This window comes from Astatotilapia calliptera, chromosome 16 (genome assembly GCF_964374335.1).
Source record: "Astatotilapia calliptera chromosome 16, fAstCal68.1, whole genome shotgun sequence".
Classification (NCBI taxonomy): domain Eukaryota; kingdom Metazoa; phylum Chordata; class Actinopteri; order Cichliformes; family Cichlidae; genus Astatotilapia; species Astatotilapia calliptera.
In genome coordinates, this window is record NC_137437.1 from 30,907,594 (window position 1) to 30,931,818 (window position 24,225).

A 24,225-nucleotide genomic window follows, 5' to 3' on the forward strand; every position below is an offset into this window, starting at 1 on the left:
AAGTGCAAAACACAGCAGACACAAACCAGATGCAGAAAGCTGCAGCAGTTTGACAAACGTAATTAACTGATTCCGCAGGAAAGAGGACAGACTGGACATCCATCAGTATCTTTAAATATGGAAAACACTACACTCTGAATCTGTCATGAATCGCTGTGCGGCAGGCAGGAGTCGGACCCAAAATGCAAGACTCACAGACTCAGGGGATGAACTCAAAAACCACAGCTTTATTTGCTGGTAGGACAAACTAAACTAAACTGGGAAACAACAAACTAAGAACTCACAGAGAGACACAGGGAGATCCACACAGCATGAGGGACGACACGACACTGACTCAGAGAAACACAGGGTTTAAATACACTGGGGAGTAACGAGGGGAATGAGACACAGAAGGAGGGAACACCTGGGAGCAGTGTTGGGAAGGTTACTTTTAAAATGTATTCCATTACAGAATACAGAATACATGCCCCAAAATGTATTCTGTAACGTATTCCGTTACGTTACTCAATGACAGTAACGTATTCTGAATACTTTGGATTACTTAATATATTATCATGCTTTTTACAACAACGTGAATGTACTATTGCTGTGATTTATTACTATTACTGAAGGTCCGCGCAACTCCGAACTGTAGTAAAGGGACCTCTGACTAATACGGCGGGGTCCCTGTCGGCTCGTAGCCGAAAAATAGCTTTACTTTGTTGTCTGGGTCAACTTTTCTTGCGAGAGACAGAGAGAGGCGTTGAAAGGCTGCTCCAACGGAACTTATTGTTTTCGGAGGAAAACACGAACACAGTGTACAGTCGAGTCTTAATAGCTTACTTACAACTGGGCTCGTCGGGCTCTCTTCTTGGCTGAAGTGGTTATTATTATATTTACATGCTTCCAGCTCCCGTTTTTGCTCGATGACAACTCGTACCTTTCCACTCCCCTTTTTCTCCCTCCTCGCGCTCACAGACACATAACGTGTATGGCAGTCCATTCTCCCTGCAACACGGACTACACTGCCCATGATGCCACATTCTTTAGAGCTATGCTTGCAGCATTCTGCCTGTTAGCTTAGCATAACAACAACAACAACGAAAAGGCGCTCTCTCACCCAGGAAACACTCAGTCGCAGAGAGAGAGAGAGAGAGCGTCGCCATGTAACCATGGCAACCGTAACGCTGCCGCCTGGAACAACAGAACGTAGCTGTCAAACAAAACCCAAACAGTCCTGACCCTCGACTATATGAAACAGGAAAGTACCGCAGTGTAATCCATTTATTTCAACAAAGTAACTGTATTCTGAATACCACATTTTTAAACGGTAACTGTAACGGAATACAGTTACTCATATTTTGTATTTTAAATACGTAACGGCGGTACATGTATTCCGTTACTCCCCAACACTGCCTGGGAGAAATCAGGACTGACGAGACAAGCAAAGCAGGACACATTCACATAAGACACGGACCTTCAAAGTAAAACAGGAAGGATCACAGAGACGCGAACTTGACACAGTGGAGACAGCAACTAAGAAACACAGAGACATAAACCATAAGGCAGAGGACTCTAAGAACTGAAAGACACAGAGGGGAACTCAAACATGCAGACACAGAGGGGACACAGAGAAACATGAAGGGCAAGGGATCGAAACTAGAAACCATAGAATAACTCACACAAGTACGATAATACAAACATCACAAAGAACTAAAAACGCTGAGTCAGAAGACCCAGGACCGTGACAGTATCAGTAAACCAATCATTCAAAAGTTGCCCGTTATTACAAGAAACTGGGGATTTTACTCCAAAATAAATTGCGTGATAAAATATTCAGTTTCTATTAAAGCTTTCAAAACTTTCCTTCAAACCATGTCTATCTCTCTTAACCTTTAATACAAGCATTTTGCATTAGCTGGAGACTTTTTAGGGAAAATGCTCTGTGAAATTTTCTTTCTACAAAATTGCATTTTTGTCCTTGCGACAAACATTCATCACGCAGGCACATCTGGCACAGGCACAAAACTTGCTTTCAGAAATATCACCAAAGGACTCATATCAAGAGTGATATGAGTCAGTGGAATAATGTGAATGTTGATTTTGGTTCATTTTCTAGCTTTTTAGCCCTCACAGGGGCATCATCTTCATCTAACAGTCATTAGTCTTTATGCAGCTGAAATATAAATGAACAGCAGAGACACCAAGAGGCTCTTGGCACAGTTAATAGCCTCCCTTTGTGTCAGAATAGAGGCATTGTTTTAAAATGTCTCATTCAGCAGCTCTCACAGAGATCATGGTGCACCTGTGAGACTAGAGAAAGATGAAAACACTCAGCGTTTTTAAACAGGAGCCATCTGACCGCAGGAGTAGAAAATGTCATCCCATTCTTCAATTAGCCTTTGGATGGAAAGAGACAGCGGTGTATCCAGCATATTGATTCTTTTAAGGACTGTGACGGAGACAAATGGAGAGCGAAGGGCCGTCCAAGAAACACATAATGTCACGAATTAGGTGGATGAACACGTACTGTGTTCACCAGTGTGAATCAGAGGATGAGCTTATAACACCCAGCAGTTGGCGACCTGCTGAGGGTTGGGTTCGGGGTTGAGTTTAAGTTTAATCACACTGACAGTTTTTAGAAGATCTTACCTTTCAAATGAATGCTTACACTTTCATTTCCACATTACAGTGTGGCGAGGCATGGTTTGTCAATTAGCTCATCATGCCTCCCCTATTAAACGTGCCGGGACCTAAGGAGTGTTGTTGTTGTAGTATAGTGGATCGCAGGTGAAAAGCTACAGCCGTGAGTTGTAAATACGACAACCTGGAATTAATAAAGGGTGTTAAAGTGCAGTATGTGGTTGGATCTGTCATTCCCGTTACAGTTTTCCTTTAAAACATCCAAAAGGTAAGCTTTTAAACAGGAAAAATTCCATGACTGTTATCTCAACCCAAACCTATAACTGTAGATGGATCACAGGTGAACTGATAGTTGTTAGGAGGTTAACATCAGGAGCCCCACTGCAAAAATTTTAGCTGCAAATGAATTGAATATATGAATAACTGACCAGCTGCCTCACCAGCTAGTCTTCCATACCACGATTGGACTCCAACTCTCTGATCTTGGATGCATTTTACAATCGATGTCTTTGTCTGTCATTTGGGCTCTCTGAGCTCTCTGAGCCCAAATGAACCAGTTCCAGTCAGAGTGCTAGAACCTCACAATAAAGCAAGACAGGACAGGAGGCTCACTGGAGAAGCAGCTGAATGTTAAAGAGTATGGACAAAAGAAGGAAGCCACGTACACGTTATATACCCCTTTGGAGATATAACAGCTCCACTCTTTTAGAAAAGCTGTCTACAAGTTTTTGGAGTGTGTCTGTGGGAATTTTCGCTCTTCTCAAAGATGTTTGACAGGTCCGCCCCGGAACAACAACCCTACAGGATTCATGCTTCATATAGGATTCAATGTTTTGTCCATATAGTGCATGAGGGATCACCCCAGTGCTGAACCCAGGAACTGGCAAACCATTCCAGGTCCCTTTTAGACTTTTTTCAGGTTCCCCGGGCAATGTGCCAGCTGTGGTATGAAAAAAGGGGGGATATGGGTGATATTTGTGGGTTAATTTTATGATGTTTGCAATTATTTTATTATGACAGTATATGTTTTCCGTTGTTGACTTATTATAAGTCTCTTTTGAAAAACTGAATTGGGAGTAACTACTGTCTATACTGGTGGGCGTTGCAGCTTTTGTTGACAGTCTTTTGTATCAGGTAATGGTGGTGAGGAAGCAACAGTGCCTGTACTACCAGACACCCAACAAAGACAGTGTGTATACTTTTAACAATTGGAGTACTTTTCTTAGTTTGACTTTTTTCTTCAGATTTGGCCAAACTGATCTGTCCTGTAAATGAGGTGCAGTAAAGGCCCTCCATTTGTGCTTTCACCACTCAGCCATACCCCACATGTACGATGAATTTTTCACCGGAGCAGTTGTCTCTTTATTGTGTTTTTAAGGTGCTTATTGTAAATCGCTGTGCTTTAAACCTTTAAAATCAACCTATCAGCGGAATTTGAAGAAACCATCCCTATGGCTTTATATGCCATAGGGACATATAAAGCCATAGGGACATATAAAGCCATACATCTAGTATGCTTTGTGTTGAAAAAGTACGACCAAGCTGCACGTTTGTGTAATACCAGTTTGCACCACACAATGTTGAAGTGTGCCAGTGTGAACTTTATTTCAATGAACTTTAAGTCATTATGAGCACATTCTTATTTACAATGGTGAAATGATAGGTAAAGAAAAGTACAAAATAGCAGCACACATCAGAAAATATTCTAGCACACCCACTAGAAAAATACTACCTTTAAATTAACTGCAAGATATCTTCTTTTTCAGGAGGTCCAAAGGAATGGAAAAGCAGGAATTCCTGCAGGAAGGTGGCCCAGCCTGCTGAGTCTAACGTGCCCACGCAGCAGTGGCAGCGGCAGTGGCAGTGAGCTTTCACTCTCCAGCGCTTGCAGTGAATATTCCAGTGGCTCCCACACTTGGGCAGAGGGACGTGGCTACTCAAAGCAGGTTGGTATCATTCACCTTCCATCCATCTTCTTTTTTGTTTGAAAAAAAGTAATTTGCAAAAGCTAATTATGAATGCTATTTCAGTAATTGCAAATATCTCTTTTAATACATAGTGTGCCTCAAGCCGAGACAAAAGGATGAGTACTGGTTCAGTATCCAGCAATCACTCCGCTGCTCTGGAGCACACAGACCTGGGATGGAAGGAAGGTCACATTTTGAAAGGCCTGAAACGTCTTCAAATGTCCAACTCCAAGGGGACTTCCTCCCTTCCATCTGTACCACACTGCAAAGACTGTATGACCTCAAACGAGGGTATATACTCACTTGGTGTCAAGTTTGCCCAGCGAGGGACTACAGCCAAGCAAGTAGCCCCTACAAGTAAACCTTTCAAAGCAGAAACAAGGATTTCCATTGTAGACTCTGATGATGCGGATGACGAATTGCCTAAAGTACCAAACAGCGAATCCAGTGACCTGCCAGCAAAAGAACTTCTAAGCTTGGACAAGTTGGAGGTCACTCAGGAATTTGAAGTAGATCCTGTGAAACTTTCAGGGAACTCTGGTCTGTTTCCTTCACCTGTCACAGACAACTTCTTATTTCTGGAGGGCCCCACAGTTAAACCTGGTGTGAGCCCAACTGATAGCCTTACACATCTGGAGGAAATGAAGATAGATTCACTAGAAAAACATAAAGGCGTAAAGTTGAGTGACAGAAACAATAACCAGGAAAGATCCACTGACCGTAAATCCAGGCTTGATTATGTCAAAGGACAACAGGGAAGAGCGTCCTCCAAACAAGTGGAAGTGGGAACAGGTGATGTTGGCTCATCAGTTCAACATACTGTACCAAGAGCTCTGTGCTGCATGAATGAAGCCAGGCAGCGCAGCTCCTCAATGGAAGTTCCTCATCGCAGAGACCCAATAAGTCAAGCCGGCGGTGACCACCAGGACTATTCCGCCTCAGAATCTCCTCAGAGGAAACCAAAACCTCAACTCTGTGACTCAGCAAGAAAGGCTTTTATTTTGCGGAGCAAGAGTGCAGATGGAGGACCAGAGCAACAAAAGCACACACATTCTCCTCTACATCAAAAGCTTATCAAGGGTCAAAGGCCCAAAGGACAGCCCAGCCCTAACCCTACAGGGAGCAGTGCCCCTAGCAAAAGGACAAATTTAAATAAAGCCCATGGTTCAACCAAGAGCACATTATCTAAAACTGAGAAAGATGAGGATAATTCAGCATCATCAAGTTCCAAGTCTCTTGAGAAGATGCAAAAGTGCTCACCTCTTGTTTCTCCCGTGAAACATTCAAAGATATTTAAGTCTACAGGGGTCAGTGATGGCTTAAAGAGTCCCACAAAATCACAAATAGCCAGACTTCAGTCAAGCAATGACTCTTCAGAAGATGGTATCTATGACAACTTACCATGCTCTCCACGAAAACAACGACGTCAGGACCATGACTGTGACTCAGAACTCAGATCCCTATCCCCGCCGCGACCCCCAGGTCGAACTACTTCTCTTCTTCTCAGACCTAGTAGTGACAGCTTTCCCAAAGATCAAACATCTCCAGGGCAGGCTCAAAGTTCAATGACTGGCCCAACCAAGTTGCATATGCATCAGGTTTCTTCAGTCGTACAACCTCAACAATCCAGTGCAATACTAGATGGTCAACATGCAGCCCCACAAATGGGTGCTGAAGGTAAAATGTACCACACCCATTCATCTATGATACCTCCTGTTGTAGTTCAAGAATCACAATCAGCTTCAGAATCTGTCCGGTTATCTACAGACAGAGCTACCATCAGCTATATTGAAAATGGCGTTCCCTCTGTATTGCCAAATCAGAGCGTCTTGCAAAGATCCCAACAGAGTGTCAGTGAGCCAAAACTCTCGGAAGTCTTACCACCAGCATATTCTAATGCATACTACCATCCACAGACTTCCTCTTCAAGAGCCGTAAAAAGGACTCTTCCTGTAAATGCCAAATCTCACGAGGCAATCGCTGGACAAGAAGCAAATACCTTCCTCATTTTCGGAAGGCAAAACAAGGACGATACGAACCCTTCTGGAAAAAGCATCCAGACCTTTCAGACTTTCACGTGTGACCCCCAGACAATACATGAATCCAGCTCTCATGATAACACCCGCAGAAAGATTGAGACCCGTTGCAACTCGCTAGATTCTGAGCCTTCTGTCCAACCTGTTGTGTCAGACAGTGGTGTAATGCTAGACTGGGGATTTGACGAGGAAGGCTGGCTGTTCAAACGGTCTGTATCTGTTTCTACTAGACCTCCTCTTAAACCAGTGCTGGGCATGAATGGGGCCAAAGCTCGTAGTCAGAGCTTTGGTGCACGCTATATGGACAGACCAAGCTTCAACAGATCTGGAAAGGTCCGCACACAGATCAAAACACACTCAGGGAGCTCCTTGAACTCTCTTGGTGATGTCCTCCCAGGAAGTATGAGCTGCTCCAGTAGCTACCACTGTCCAATGAATCGATCCCTCTTAAACAACTTTTTGATTGAAGAGGGACTAGCAGTTCCTTTACATCTGGGGTCCTCCAGTGAAAGACTCCAAAGTCTCAAACTCCAGCGTGAGCAGGCTAGGCGACTTCAGATAGAGCAACAGTTTTCGAGCGCCTTCGGGGAGCCAGTTTCTGAAGAGCCTGAGAGACAAAGCACCATAACTACAATTGAAGAGAAAGTGATGCTCGGCATAGAGGAGAACTTGCACAAGTCTCAGGAACAAGAGCGAACCAGTGAGGTGAAGCAAAAATCTGGATCAAGCTTAGCAAGTTGGTTCGGCTTTCGTAAGAGTAAGCTTCCTGCTCCCAGCAAAAAGGTTGATCCACCAAAAGGAAAAGACGACAAGAGGGAGCAAAAGATCTCATCGCTTCTGGGCGGAAAGCAGACAAAGTCTGACAAGAAGAGAGACAGAAGAAAAAGTGATGGAAAAGACTGGTAAGAAAGCTGGTAAATCAGTGATAAAGGTCATGTTTTTCAGGTTTCCCACATGTCACAAAATCATAAAAATGGAAATTATCTTAGCTTTCCAATAAATCTGCTGTAGGTAACATGCATTTTCCCACCTCAATTGATAAGCATTTTTTGTTAACAAGCAGTGATCAGTGATAGAGAATGTGAGGCTTCATGTCGACAGCCATATACCTGCTTTGGTGTTTGTGATTGCACAGACTAGTCCACAGAGACTTTGCCCTTTAGGCAGACTTCAAAGAAATATAACAGGAATGGCTTATCTTGTCATAATGAAGAAAAAGCCCTGCCTTTCTCTTTCAGGCTGAAATATTTTTGTTCCTATAGTAGTTTAATAAGATATGGCTAAGATCATGTTTTAGCATCCATCTACAAAAAGTCTTCTTAAAAATATCTCTCAGTATTGTTTTTTCCCCCTTAATTTGTGTTGCCCTCACACTTTATTATTAATAACTGGAGTACAATTATTCTGAAATTCTAATGTTACTAAATTACCAGACTCTCTATGTCTGCACATTCTAAATACAATTTTAACTCATGTGCTGGAGTAACACACACACACACACAAAATTAAGGAGGAGTGTGCAGCTCTCCGTACAGACTCACCAGCTGAATGAATTGTTATCACTACGATGGCCCTGAGGGGTCAAACACTCTCCAGCTTAACAAAAGCAAAAACACCAGCAAACAGAACACTGTAGTTTTCCTTGCTGGTGTTTTGTTAAGTTGCAGTGTGTATATAACAGATGTTTCATTTCAGCTGTCCACAGTAAAGATCTGACACTCAATAAAACAATGAGCTGCCACACATGTGCAGCAGGGAGTTGATGACCAACCTTGCTGAAAAGATATTAATCAATTCAAGCTTTGCAAATTAAGGACACCAAATCAAAACGAATGAAGTTGCTTTCCAATCATAAACAACAAGCTGCCACAATTTTCATTAAAACTGCCTGAGCTGGACGTTAGAAATATGTCTGTTGTTGTTGTTGAGGTTTACATCAATAAGGATGCTGAATAATATACAAAGTGAATCAAAATAGGTGTATTTTGCTTTATTTTGTATAGTAGTACATTAGTATTAAAAGAAGTATACGAAAAACCATTGTCACATTTTTTCACTTAAATTCAACCATATACACAAAAGCATTCATTTTGATCTTTAAATTGGTGCAGAGACCCCGTTTTGACTCTTCTCTGCTTAATAAACTAATTACTGTACTTTTGAGATCTTCACTGCCTCTCACAGTTTCATATATACAATTGATTCATAGCTTTCCTGATTCAGATGACACGGGTCATTTTTTATCAAATGGTCAGACACATTTATGAGCCTCCTTAGCCCTGAGACCTGTTCATACAGAGGCTCACAGCCAGGTTTCAATAGATAGCGGGGTCATTTATCAGCCGACTCACCCCGGGCATCGAGAGTCAATATCACAAGATTTCAGTGTGTGGTGGCGTGTTGACAGACTGTTTTCTTTCAGCTCTGTGGGGAGAAGAGAGTCTCACGATGCAGTGCGGGCATGCATCTCAATGCCCTGCCCGGGTATGTCCCTGAGTGAGATACAAGGACATGCTGACATCATCGGGGACCCGAAGGTAAATTAATCCTTAACTAATCCAAGCAGGCAGTGATTTTATTAGCATGAGATGCATCACAGCAGCAAGAACTGTACCTTTAATGTCCGGGAAAAAATGAAGAAATGGATGAGAGGTGAATTCTGAAATACTGATACAACATTCAGCTGTTGCTTCGGTTGCCGCTGAGGCACTAAACAGAAAACAGAAAAGATTCACAGCCACCAAAACGCTTCCTGCCTCTGGAAGCACACTCACATACTGATGCTGGGTCAGAATCCCTTCAGGTCACAATGTGACACAAAGGCACACAGCTCCCTCCTGATTGTGGGTTTTTCTATACAGGAACATTTGCTTTGAGCAACCAGTGTTGATGAGAACCCAGAGACAAAACTTCAGGTTTTATGTCATGGGGTGAGAAGATGTTGTTCAACATCATTTTGTTGGAATCCTTCTTTGCTTTATAAAAAAGTGTAAAAACCAAAAAAAGTCAGCACGAGGAGGGTGGAGGTATAGTGGTAGCATTAGTCTGATTAAGGAGCAAGTCATTTTCTGTGAGGACTTGGAGACTGTAATAGCTTTGGTTAAATACAATACAAGATCTTAACCCAAACACTGCTTCTAAATTTTTATTTTACTAACAATAGCTGTTTGAGTAGGATTTTGAAAATACACCCCTTTACAACATGTGCAGTAAGGTTTTCCAACCATTTTCTTTCTTTTTTAGTGCGACTGCAGTGACAATGACAGCAGAGCGCATTTGGCTGCAGTCTCTAGGCATCTGAGGAAATCTATAGGTCAGCCTTGCAGAATAAAAAAATAATGCTATAGGAGTGCCCAGTCAGTTAAAATACGACATCAGTATGCGCTGACCAAAAGCCAGATTTTGTTCAGTACTTGATTGTCAGCTGTTTTAATAAATGAGCTAGACTTCAGTTCAAATCCACAAACCATTCCTCCAAACTTTCTGGGAAGGACCCAAATGCAGGATGGTCCATCAAAAAATGAAACCTAAACACATAAAGAAGAAACATGAAGGAGAAACCGACAGGGAAACACTTTAGAAACTGAAACTTATACTAATAAAAAATAAATAAATCAATATTTGGTCTGACCACCGTTATTCTTCATCACAGTCTGAACTCTCTCAGGCAGATTTTTTGTCATTTCATTAAGTAGTCTTCAGGAATAGTTCTCCAGGCTTCTTGAACGACATTTAAAGCTCTTCTTTGGAAAGCCTGAAGAACGATTGCTGAAGACCAATTAAAAAAATTACAAGAAAAATATTTTTTAAGAAATAAGAGGCAGGTAAAACATGTGTACTGTACTTTCTTGTCACAAGTGCCCTGTGTAAGGGCTTGTTTTAGCCACATGCTGAGCTTGAATTAAGTTTCTTACTTTTATTTTGGATCAACTGACTGTTTTTAGGGAGCTTTCAGATAACGAGTCCAGGCTATAAGTAGCAGATGCATGGATTAGCTTTTCAGCTTCACTCTGAGACAGGACGCTTCTGATTTTGACAGCACTATGCAGATAAAAGAAAGCAACCTATTTGTTAAATGCACAAGCTGAAGGATGCATCCTGATCAAAAATGACACCAAGGTTACTCATCATGCTGCTGCAGACCAAAGTAATGCCATCCAGAGTCAGAGACCATGTTCTATTAGAAGGAGAAGATTACATGTCTTTAGTTTCACTCATTGAGTTGGTTCGTCTAACATGGTGTGAGCTCAGTGATTTCAGTGGAAACGTATGCAGTGTTTTCTAAAAGAAACATGCAATGAAAAATTGCTTAATGTACAAATGTATAAAGTTTTAATATCTTTGTTTTTATTTTTCTTCAAAAATACAAAGATGCAGATGATGAACAGAAGATCTGACGGTGAAAATGGATCCACGGTGAAGAGCCCGAACCAGGATGCAGTAATAGGTCAGACTTTTCTCTCCTCTGTTCTGTCACAGTCTCCTTAAATAGTTTTAGAAGCCTCTGACTCGGTACCAATGTAGCAATGTTAATGTGTCTTTCAAACAATGATAGCATTAAGGTTTCATCTGTGCTTACCGTTTTACAGTTTGCAGACAGAAGTGAAGACCAAATTTGACACACATGTGTAAGTCATGAACATGATAAATATGCCATGAGCAGTCAAGCAAACATGCAAAATGCTAAATTTTGTCAGTTTGTGCTTTTGCCGCCACCATATCTCTGTTCATGTTTTTTTTTTTTAAATCGGAGCAAATCATTCCACCGTGGCTTTACACCATGCAGACTTTGCTCTTTAACGGTAGGCTTGACCACTCATCTTCACGGACTCATGCACTAAAAATCTGCATGCCCAGGCTCATCAAATCAGGATAAACGTATTCACTCGAGCTTACTCATGGCCAGTTTTACTGTGAGTGGTGGATCCATGATGAATCTGCTTCAGCTGTTTTGATTCTGTGGACCAAACTGCTGCTGCAACCAAAGACAGCTCACTGCCCTGCAGAGGTGTGAAGCCATATGACGACCATAACGCATGGCTGACACACACTTTTGCTTTCATTCTCACACTGCCCAAAAAGTCTCCAGATAAAAGGAGAAGCTTCAAAACCAGCTCTTTATGAAAAAAAGATTAGCTTGAACCTTTTATTTTAGTCTTCACATTTAGTTTTTGTTTTTACATCTCAACACCACAAAGATTGGAGATTTTCCCCACCTATGTCCATATCTATCCTTTAATTTAACACCTGCCTGTTAGAGATTATTAATGAGACTTACACCTTGCAGCTTTACAGGTATTGTGCACATGCATGTCTGCTTAGTGTAACTCTGTAAGTATTTAAATTGAACTGAATTCAGTGGTCTTTATTGGGATGACTGGATAAAATATTGCCAAAATAATGCAACATTAGCATAATAATACACACCATTAAGATCATATAGAATTTGTTAGGAAGTAAAAGAACATGGGAGTAAGAAGCCTGTTCATTTGAGTCAGTGAGTGAGTTAAATACAGTTTGATTACATATGAAGTAAAAACACACACTGTAAAAAAAAATTGTAATATAAAAGTATTTTACTGTGTATTTTACAGTTTTGTACTGTTCTTCTAGAATATCATTAAATTTACATAAAGAGACTGTGATTTCACATTTCAAATGTAAATTAACGTAAAATCACTGTAAATGTAATAAAACATAATTTCTTTGTTTTTTAAATGTATCTGTTTGTACATATGCATATTTAGTAGGGCAATCGTGGCTCAAGAGTTGGCAGTTCGCCTTGTAATCAGAAGGTTGCCGCTTCGAGCCCCGGCTCGGACACTCTCGGTCGTTGTGTCCTTGGGCAAGACACTTCACCTACCACCTAGTGGTGATGGCCAGAGGGGAATTATAAAGTGGAATTGTAAAGCGCTTTGAGGTTCTCATAAAGCGCCATATGAATGCAATCCATTATTATTTAAACCAACTGTTAGCTGTATGTTTCTATACATTTAAGTATTATTATTCATCCATTCAGTTTATAGGTAATTTCATTGTTTAATCACATTAAATTGTTCCTAATTTAATGTTTAAAAGCACCTGAAAAAGGCAAAATCCCATGTAAAATTAGGGCAACAAAGTGTATTTTCATTACTGAAAATAACCGTATTTTCATGGGAAAGTTATTTTCTGTTATTTTCTGGTATTATTTTGGTGCCCCAGCTGCTGGAATATTACTGTTTTTTTAGGATTTTGTTTTTACATTGTGCATTTGTGAGCAGCATAGACGGCAAGTTTGAGCTGAAAACTAATTATTAAGGTTATTATTGTCCCGTGGGACTTTTTTCCCCCTCTGAAATACACCTCTGCACTGTTTAATGTTCCAACACACACACACACACACACGCTCGCCCCACCATTTAGTCCAACAATCTCCCTCCAACTGATAGCTGAAAGTTGGTATGCTTGCCATAATAAGATGGGGTGCAGATGTAATTTTCTCATGCAGAGGGCTGCATGGGACTGAAATTTCAATCTTAGTTTAATAATGTTCAAATTTGGGCACATGTGTGGGAGAACGCTCCCTGTAGTGGATGTTTCAGTCTTTGATTCAAACTGGAATATCTCAGCAGCTGCTGGATGGGACAGCAGTGGATTTCATGCATCTGTATACAGTGTACAGATGGATCCTGGTGACTTGGTCAGTCTATACCTTTAGGAGCATACTCAGGCAAACTCTGGTAACTGGCATGTGAGAAAACAAGAAAGATCTGCAGTACATCCATTTTGCAGTTCACCTAACATGCATGCCTTTGGACAGTGGGAGGAACTGGTAGTATCTGAAGGAAACTCATTTAGGCACAAGAAAAACATGCAAATTCCACATACAGAAGATCCCAACAGATCTGGATGTTTCGGTGTAGGCGTAGACGTTTAGTTTGCTTCTTGAACTGCAATTACATTTTTATAATCTGTTATTTTTTTATGAAGCAAGGCCACAGCTGCAAACATGGGTTCATATGGGCAAATCAAACTAATCTCTCTCGTCCCTTTTTCCTGTTATCTGCTGGTTAAAAATTGAAAAATTCTGCATTTTGACCAATTTGGTCCTTAAAGTTCTGGACTGACTGTCCCACTGGATCTGTTCTAATTACCCTTTTGAAAACAAATGCACAGACACATTAGGCTGGAGTGGGTTTTTTTACCTGTGTGATTTAATACCAGAGAATCAAGAACATACCAAAAACACTCATGTTCTGTGCTAGGCTTGGATTGCTGCTCAGTAATAATTCGGTGTAGATGAAATCTCTCACAAAGCAAGTTTAAAAAGCATTTAAGCCTGATGCTTACTAACGAGGTGAAACTAAAGGTGTCAATTTATTTAAAAGCAGGCGAGTGGGAAAGAGATAACAGACAATGAGTAAAACTTTATTTGGCTCTTTCTGCCTTGTGGTCACTCACTAAATTAGAAATAGCGGCTTATTAAACTTTCCACATCACTCCAGTGGAGGACCAGTGACAGACCGTACTGAAATTTCATTGGCCAGAGTGACACCATCGGCGAGGCACTGCAAATATCAAGCATGTTTGATACGGACGAACGCTTGCCCTCGGGGGTTAATCACCTCGTTAAAATTTCAGCGCTGCACCAGCTAAGCACGATCAGCCAAACTACTACTGAGTGAATTAAGTTTGCCTTCAGCTGTGAGGTGAATTATACCACCCAGACTCCAAAATGCTGGGCCTGATGCAGACTCGACAGAGCAGCTTTCAACTTGATGCATTAAAGCGAAGAGGCACAAAACAAAAATACCACAATTAAATTCTCATTTTCAGTCTCATACTTTACTGAGAAACTTTCTGGCTGTGCATTGAAGCCACTAGAGTTTATCTTAGCCACTCCTCATCAAACTGAAGTCTTATTTTAAAATCCAGCTGAGATAAAAACATGTTTTTATTACCCCCTTGTCATGGTCCAACTCATGAGCCATGAAAAGCAATGGCAGAGACACAGTTTAATGCAAATTTGTTAACTAAAAAGAGGCAAAAACTACAATTTTATTAGGTGTGTAAGTCGTCAGGAGTGCTTGAATGTTAACTGTAGGGTGGAGTTTTGTATAAAACCTCAAATAAAAGGTGCACGGTGAATGGAGAGGAAATATTGTGACAGCCAGCTCATAAATGTGCTACAGAGACCAGCCAGGTGCTCCCAGCTGCACTGATTACCAGGAGCCTGCAAGGCAAAACAAAGGGACAAACAAGGGAATGCATAATGCAGGACAGGCTGCTGCAGCTGGGGCATCACACGCCTGTAAAATTACATGTCTTAAAAGTTTTAAAGTTGTTTGCATGATGGAAATGGACTGGTATTTATTTGTCAGGGTGCGCTCGCGAAGCATGCAGCTTCATAGTCACATCCACCTTCAAATCACCAAGCTCAAGTATTCATAACGGGCAACATCACGGTGGCTACGTCCTTCTTTTATATAGTCCATGTGTTTATCACCAACCAAAGTGTTCATATAACCAAACTAGTGAAACGTGCCACTGACCCGATATGGATAGTCATATGCACAGCTAATATCTGAACAGCATGCGGCGAAACTTTGAATTGTTCGATCCACTATGATATGATTCGTTTGGTTGTTGTCAGGATCTCTGCGGCAGGAGCGGGGCATCCATCATCTTTGCCATAGATTTGCAGCATTCATGGAGTGCCGTATTTGCTCCTTACATAATATCTCCCTATATAACTTACTAAACTATATCATAACGAGTGTGCTGCTCGTTCTGCAGGTAATCATTATTGCCTAATAACAATAGCACCAATAATAATCTCATTTTATAAACCAAAGATGCAAGGCTGGTCATGTAAAAAGGTGCAGGTTTATCAGCCAAGAGACCCTGTTTCATGCCCTGTTTGACTCTCTATTAGCCCTTTTAGTCCTGACTTGGGTCAGCTCGGCACAACTCCATTAAGTCCATTAGGTTTTCGATTAGGTCATAGTACCTGGCACAAAGATCCAAGCAAATCCAAAAATGTGATGTCAACAGACTGCATGCCACAAATTGGCTAACCTGTGGCATCACCTGATGAGTCATAAGACTTTCTCCTTCACGAAAATCAAAACCGCCCTTTTTGACACTCGGCAACGAGGAAAATAGCTGTACAGAGTCTCGTGAAAAGTCACACACCGAGAGGCAGGTATAACATCACCTTGGCATCCACAACATTTGTGTCGGATACAAATGATGTCATGGGATGTTTGGCTACGTTGTTATAACGAACGTGGAAGTGAGCTCATGTTTGAGGCCACTTCCATTCCCACTCAACAATTAGAGAAAAGTTTAGAAAAAAAAAGGTTTATATTTGTGATTTCAGAGTATTGGGAGGCTGGGCATACAGAAGTGAGTGATGGCAAAGGAAAAGGCTTTGTATGTAAGGCTGGATGCTAAGGAAGGTGTTGATTGGCTAGGCAGAGAGATCAAGCTGGAAAGAATGTGCAGCAGGTTAGGGTACAAACTCCTTTAACCTCTTAAACCCCAAGCCTAACTGATCTCCTGCCTTTTGCCCCCGTATCAGGGGGCGTTGGGGCTTAAGAGGTTAACCAGCTGCATTTGTCTTTAAGCACCATCCAAAGGACAAGATTACACATGAGTACATCAGAGGGATGACTCAGGCTAAGATGGTTTGGACACGAAGTTAGAGAGGCAAGCCTGAGATGGTTTGCAGAGAAGGAATAGCGGATGTACTGGAAAAAGGATGCTACATATGAAGCTGCCAGGCAGGAGGAAAAGGGGAAGCCTGTAGAGAAGATTCATGGATGTAGTGAAGCAGGACATGCAGACTGTTGGTGTGATAGAAGAAGATGCTGGGACAGGATGAGATGGAGGCAGATGATCCGCTGTAGCAACTCTAAAAGGAGCAAGACGACTGGATTTCCCCTTTCTGGTCTGTGTTTGAATTATTTTTCTGTGATGAGTTTCTCTTTTACATTCAAGTCAAGCTTGTCAGATTTTATTTTTGTTTTCAAGTTGATTTTCACTAACAAGATGCCCTTTACTAAGAGGTGTAAATTGCTGCCCAGCCTTTTGACCTATTAAGATGTGAACCTCAGGGATGTCAAACTCATATTACATCATGGGCCACATAAAGCCCACATTGACCTTAAGTCAAACCAGAGAACCAGAGAAAATGCCCCTTCTGTCAGTATGGAGAAATTTAACTATGCATTCGATCTCAATAAACATAAGAAAAAGAACTGCAATTTCAACAGTATTGAACAGTCTCAGTTTTTCAATGTGATAACGAAATGCTGCTGATAAAGACAATGAAGTGAAAGCAATCTGCAATCTATTTAAAAACAGAAGTTTTTGTTAATTCACAGTAAAACTAAAACAAATAAAATAACATTTTTGTTTTTATTTTGATCCTATGGTAAAAAAAAACATAAAAAACAAAAACAAACAGTTTCTATAAACAATAGTAAATAAAGACTTTTCTGTCATTTAGTTGTTTATCTATTGCTTAATTATTTTAATGCAGTATGAATGGCTGTTGGGTGGTCTTCATCAGTAGGAAAGGCTGTAAAACCTATGAAGAGATTTTGACAATTTGATTGTTGTTTGACACCACTGCCTTAAACTTATCGAACACATACCCTTAAAGATGACCTATTGTGCTTTTTCAATATTTTATGTCATATATAAACTATTCATATTAAACATGGCCAGTGTTTCAAATAATGAGGTCAGTTTTTGTGCAAATAATCCCTGTGAGCCAGAAACTAATATTTTAGACTCCATTAAATGCTCCAATTCTGGCAGGTTTTTTTCTGTTCTTGGCTCTGTATGATGTCACAGAGAATAAGAAGATATCCCTAATATTGTAATCAGGACCCACATTAGTCCAAACCAACTACTAAAATAATTTGTCAAGTGACAGCCAATCAGTTTGCTTAAAAGGGGAGGAGCTAAAATGGTTGGCTTTGAAGTATGAAGTCGGGAACTTCTATAGTGAGTAAAGGATTATTTTGAACTGTAAATCATGCAAAGCTACTGCAGTAGAGTCAAAAAATGAAAATACAGAGCTGGAAAAAGCACAGTAGGGACACTTTAAGTGAAACTTTTCTGCTTAAACAGAAACCATGTCATATTATTTTTATGTGTATGCTATATAATTTTTAAATACTAAGTACTGCACTGTTATCTTGTGACATTAAGCAGCTATTGATTGTTCTCAATACAGCTGAGGCTTGTTGTAAGCAATCAATTCTCAGCCTCTGTGATCCTGCCTTTCTAAAGAAGACTTCCAACCTAAGACCAGACTAATCAATAACATTTCTGTCCTACTTCTCCACAGTTCAATTATTTGTTCTTGTTTGTTGCTGCATGAGTACAAGTTGGCTGATTTAAACATAGCTACTTAAAGCTATTATTTAATATGAGGAAGCTGCAGTGGATGACTGTAATCGATGTTAATGTTTTCCAGCTGAGGCTGTAACTTTAAAGAATTGCAATCTACCGGTACTGAGGTGTTTCCAGAGCTTCTAGTTAAAATGTAACTTAATGTTTTTCAGCATTATTGATAATGGTTTTACCATTCCCCTTTCCACATTTGTCTATTTTCAAACATAGCATGACTTTTAATGTGATCATTTTAAGTTCTCAATTAATCGGGGCACAACAGCTTAAAATCAGAATTAGAAAAAAATGAAGAAAAACAGGCTTGAAGAAACCCAGAGGAGCACTCAAAAGTCTCATGCGTGCACATCTTAATTAATAAAGGGGGCACAGCTGTTGCCTCAGCTCCACAGTGTGATTGCCTACAGGCTTCATGCTTCAGGCTACATATTAAAACATGAGTCTGCATGACAACAGCTTGAAGAAATATTTTCTTATTTCAATGATGTGCATGCTAGATGGGTGACTGGAGTGATTCATGTTGTTTTTGGTTTCCTATGATTTACAAAAATGGTTCTCTGATGCAAATGTGGCTGAACAGTGATGTAAAAGCTAAAAAGTCCAGTGCAATTTCTGCATATATTAGTCTTAAATGAGTTAGGCATTTTGTTGTTAATGCACTGAATGTTGTATGAACCTTGTATAACAACTGAGAGACCAGTAAATACCTGAATATCTGTATAGTTAGTTTTAAAAAATTACTTGTGAGTTAAGTTGTGTAGCTAAGTTACAGCCTCCTGGAAAATTGCCATCATTCTGGCTATTACTGTATAACATAAATGTTATAAATCTTTACTTCATTCTATTACATAATTTACTGATGGATTAAAAACAACACTGACCTTACATGCAAGTAAGTATCATGGATTAGGTTAGCTGATGAAGTTATTTGCCAAGTCATCCACTTAACGTTCCCACTCAGATTCTGTGAGCAGTAACGTTAGCAAGCAAGATGTGGTTAGCCATCTAGCCATAGCATCTAACATAAGTAATTGGATGACTTAGCTGACCACTTTAAGACAACAGTTTGCTGTGTGACATAGCTAGCAATTCATCTGTGTTAGCAGAAATACTAGTGTTAACTAATATTAACTGCCTTTCTCATTAAGAGGAAAGACAACTTAGCATTACATTTAATGGTAAACATCCTCCATGATCTAATATCATGTTCATGATACTGTACTTTTCCCAGATGGTCAAATCCTTATTTGGCCAGGTAGCTAATTTTATCTTATCTCAAACGTGGGTATTTCCTTGTCTCAAGGGGCCACATGAGAAACTGGTACTGTTGTTCACTGTTGTGAATAAGCTTATAAAGAGATAGCATTATTACTGAGTTTAACTGAGTTCAGCTTATTGGTGTGGCCCTTCACAACAGTCCCAGTTTCTCATGTGGCCACTTGGGTAAAGTAATTGCCCACCCTTTGCTTATCAGCTAATCCAAACAGATTCCTTGATAGCTTGATTTAGTAGCTATCTAGCTAAACTTAGCTTACTTTCTTACTACTGTTACTAGCAAATTTCTACTTGAAGCAACACCAGTATTTATTTTTTAATTTATATTCTGAGTTTGTCTTTGCTGTGCTGGAAGTTGGTGCTTTGATGATTTTACTGATTAGTGTACTACATTTATAAGCTAATATTAGCTAATGCTGCTTACCAAAGCATTACATCCTTTGAATATTTGTGGAAAAGGGCTCATTTTTCAAGTTACTTTATATTTTCAACAAAAAGTGCTTAATACATTTAAGAATTAACCTTACACCCGTTTAAATAATGCATACAACAGAACCATTTTTATTTAAGATTTCAAATATTTTGTTAATTAAATATCCCCAGCAGCGTGCATTTGTATTTCATGTCACATGCCATTGTGTGCATTTCATATTCACCATGTGACCAGTGCATGCTAACAGTCAGAGCCATCAAACAATATCTGTAAAATGAAAGCAGTGGTTCAAGTGGACCCGATTTGGCTGAGTCATTTTCTGCTGGAGAGCAAAGAAACCATTACCCTGCCTCACACTTATATAATTAGATTGGACTGCTTTTTGACTTGGCTTTTAAGGCTTTTGAAAGTTAGACCGTGAAAGAGAGGAAGGAAAAGACTAACCATGTGTTGCAAATGACCAGAACACAAGGATCGAGCTGCTTAAAACAGGCAAACAGTCAAGATATGTGGTAGGAATAACAAGGAGGCACGAGAGAATCAGTTATGATACTGCAGAGAAGATCCATTATTATTGATTGATAAAGCTGCCCTCACTGTAACAGCTCCTGGAGACACAAAGTCAGCTAGAGTACCAGATAAATGATTAACAATAGGCCTGTTAGTATCTATATTCATGTACCGTACATATTTATTTTAAAGGTTACTTTAATGCCACTTCAACCATGGTCACCCCTCTGTCTCATTCCTGATGTTCTCCCTTTTATTCCCTCCACCCTGAACCACTTCAGCTGTTCTCCTTGTGCCGCAGGCTCCGGCTGCAAGATGCGAACGTTGGACAGTGGAATCGGGACCATCCCCCTTCCTGAATCCTGTTCCTTCTTCTCCTCCATCCTGCACCTCCTCCCCAAATCCTCATCAACCCCAGAGCAATCCCTCAGTCCTCCCAGTGTCCTTGGCTCCTCCAGCGAGGACGCATCTCCTTCCCCGTTACCCCGGTGGAGAATTCCCTCCAGCTATAAGGACGGCAGCCATGCAGGGGTGCCAAACTCTCTGTCCGATTCCTCCATGACCCATATCCAGTCAGTGCCTTTCCCCACTGTGGCCTTCCTCCAGCCCATCCAAACCCCGTCTGAACCCATTATGACCTCTGCCAGTGTGTGTGAAGCCCAGAGCAGGCTACCCAGAGCACCACAAGGTACGGTAAAATGACCAAAGGTACAGCTTTGAACTTTGGACTGCAGGAATAAAGCTTATAGTAATGATGGAAACTTTTATGCTCTCTTACTTAATCTTTCTTACTTGTAGCGTTGCTGGTATAATGTTCCGAGTTTGATCTATGTAACAAACACTTATCTTATATTTGATGTAACATCCACCAGATCACCAGCAATCCATTTAGAGTGGGTTTTGGCTAACATTTGGCTTTTTCTGTGGAAATTCCACCTGTTTGGAAGTGCCCAAATCCAAATGGAAAATCTTTTATCTGGAAAACTGCAAATTCCAAAATTTATGAGAGTAAAATATTGTCTAGTAATTTCTCTGTTTAGCATGTGGCTAAAATAAAACCCAACCATCACCCCAGACAGGTCACTGGTGACACAGTGAATGTAAAGAGGTTAACTCCTCTAAGGTATACGTCATCATTAGTTATGACGCAAACCCCTTTAGATGTGTCTATGTTGGAAGTGATTCACTCATGTCTCATCGCTTGGAAACTGTCAGTTGGTCACGATCAGATATTCAAGGCCACAGTTGCCTAGGTAACAATCTATCGTATTTACTACCAGGTCATATGTAAGCAGTATCCTGAGATATCATTGGTAGCCATTCATTTTCTCAACTAGAAGGTGTGAAAACTTTACCTTAGGTCCCGCCCACTTCGTGTCACCAGATTTTTTAACATCACCAAACATCATCAACTTTCTTTGGTCTGATCACCATGTTGATCTCTTTCACTCTGCGGATGCAGCGTAATCATAAGTCTCTGTTTTATAACAGAGTAAAAAGGAATTTTTTTGAAAGACGTGAAAAAAGTTTGATGGATGTTACAGTTTTTTTTTTTTACTCCTGACATTTTTTTAAATGATAAAAATGACATATTATGATAGAATACGTTTAGGGTTAGGGTTTGAGTCTTCACCAATGACGACTCAGACCTCAGAGGGTTAACCCTGTGTCTTGGCAACAAATACAATGGCTTTCTTTTTTTTATTTAAAAGTTTCTGATATGTCTCAGTTGTGGTTTGTTTGTTTTTCTGTGTCCTGATGGTCAAGACTTTTTGGACACAAATCTACTGTCTTGATATCTTATGGTTAGTGGTTGAGACTTCTTATCTGTGAGGACATGGATCTAAAAGGGATGCATTTCCATCGTGTTAGCACACAAGCGGATTGGGATATAGGAAATTTAGAGGACAGGTGAGGACCTTGGACTATTTGTGGGTATCCTCAACCTGTTCCTCAGCAGTATTTTTGTTGTCATTTGGCAAATCATCATCCTTAAATCAATTCCTGTCACCAGGGAGTGCCCCTTGTTTTTTTAAGGTTCCTGCACCAGATCAAAGATTTCTAAGACATTAGTAAATAAAACCAAATGCTATGAAATTAAGGCAGAATAACAACAAAATAATTTGGTAAAAATTAGGTACTTATTCAATTGTCCAAAATGAAAAAAAAATTCATTTTAATGGGTGGTACAATATAATCCAGGTGAATCCCAGGACCTAAGACTTTCCAGTAGAACACTTCTTCATATCAGTGTTATTCACTTCACCTGTCAGTGGCTTTAATGTTGGTCTAAGTAGGCACTGTGATTTAAAAAGATGATCTTGCTTTTTAAAGCCTCTTAAAGAACAGGCTTTATTCTTGACATTTACTGCTCATTTCCTTTACAAAAGACATATCCAGAGAAAATCTTGCTGAAGGGAATTCATTATTCATGTATCTATTGAGCACTTAGCACATAAGGAAATTTCCTGAAGATCCACTCACATTTATCCACATGTTCTCTGCGTTATTCAAGGTTACCGGGGAAATTGAAGATTCAAAGTTCAATATTTACCTTTATATAAAAGATTGCTGGAAGCGATCACGGTGTCGTTACAACAAGCGGAGCCTTTATCATGGTACTGAGAGCATATTGCACACATGGCCTGCTCAGTATGCTAATGACACGGCATGTAGAAAAAGGAAAAACACTCATGTTGTGAAATCAAGTACTTGATTTCACACCGAGGCAGAAAGAAGCAGGTTTACATTTTGAGGCGGTAACTTTTAATCAAACGAGAGCTTAAATGAGAACTTTTGATGGCTGACTTTATAAATTAACAAGTTACTTATATAAGCTAATATTAATTACAGCTCATTCATCATTTTGAAGTGCTGTCTTTGGTTATTAAGATTTTCAGCTGAAATTAAAAGCACTTTTTTTCCCTTTTCTTTCCATGGTGAACTCTACCATTCCCTTACTGGTTTAGCCAGTTTTTCAACCAGTCAGCACTTTACCTAACACCACACGCTGTTGGCATTTTTGCATAGCCAAAGACCTACATAAGCAGACACCAAAGGGATACCATAAATACCACATCACACTATAGTTCACAACTCATTTGTTCCTTTTTTATTTTCCTTGTTTCCCCCCAATCCCCTTTTACTTTTGTTTTTACTTGCTGATTACGTTTAGATGCTCAAAAATCTTTTTTTTATAGTTTATAAATCAAATATGATTTGAGTTAAATACATTTATTCCTAACAGTAACCCCTTTATGGTGAGAAATTGGTTGTAGCGGAGAAACCAATCAGGGAGAGAGGCTGATGCAAAATTAACACAGGAAACAAAAGAAACAAACGTTTTAATTAAAAACAGGAAGTAATCAAAGGAGATTGATAGGGACATGAATAATAACAAGTACCCAAGGAAACTTACTGATAAGAAGAAGAAAGTGTGTACATTATTGTACTTTATTGAGCCCCGTGGGGAAATTGCTCTCTGCATTTAACCCATTCACTCAGTGAAGCAGTGGGCAGCCATTGGGCACCCGGGGAGCAGTGTGTAGGGACGGTACCTTGCTCAGGGGTACCTCAGGGTAGCTGTTAAGGGGAATCGAACCCCCGACCTTCCGATCATTGGGCAACCACTCTACCTACTGAGCTATCCCTGCCCCCATGGAGATAATGGAGGCTAGAAGACCTACACTAAACATCAAGATAAAGTCAGGGAAACACAGGAGGACAAAGACAGAAAGATGTGACAGAGGGATGAACAGAAGGGAAAACACTGAGGGAATCTTAATAGAAACAAAGACAAAAGACCAGGAACCAAAACATAGGATGCAAAACTGAAACTAATCATTAGAACAACCACTGGAAATGAAGCTTGTGATCTACTAGATTGTTGAAATCAATGCAGGAAACCAGAAATCTGCCAAACACAGAAGTCAAACCTTTAAAACAGTTGTAGTAAGAATAAAAATATTTACCTGGA

General features: G+C 40.2%; 1 protein-coding gene across 6 annotated transcripts in view; it reads left to right on the top strand.

Annotated features, from left to right (window-relative positions):
- LOC113007765 (nck-associated protein 5-like) overlaps positions 1-24,225 on the top strand; it is a 111,460-nt gene that overhangs the window by 75,348 nt on the left and 11,887 nt on the right. For 2 of the 6 annotated variants that reach the window (XM_080290485.1, XM_026144672.2), the window contains exons 8-12: positions 4,389-4,568; positions 4,682-7,527; positions 9,048-9,162; positions 10,997-11,072; positions 20,551-20,937. In XM_080290485.1, the coding sequence (XP_080146611.1) occupies positions 4,389-4,568; positions 4,682-7,527; positions 9,048-9,162; positions 10,997-11,072; positions 20,551-20,937 (3,604 nt within the window). Of the gene's footprint in view, positions 1-4,388; positions 4,569-4,681; positions 7,528-9,047; positions 9,163-10,996; positions 11,073-11,214; positions 12,268-20,550; positions 20,938-24,225 lie in introns of those variants that run through there. The other 4 variants (XM_026144675.2, XM_026144674.2, XM_026144676.2 and 1 more) reach the window with 3 other exon arrangements.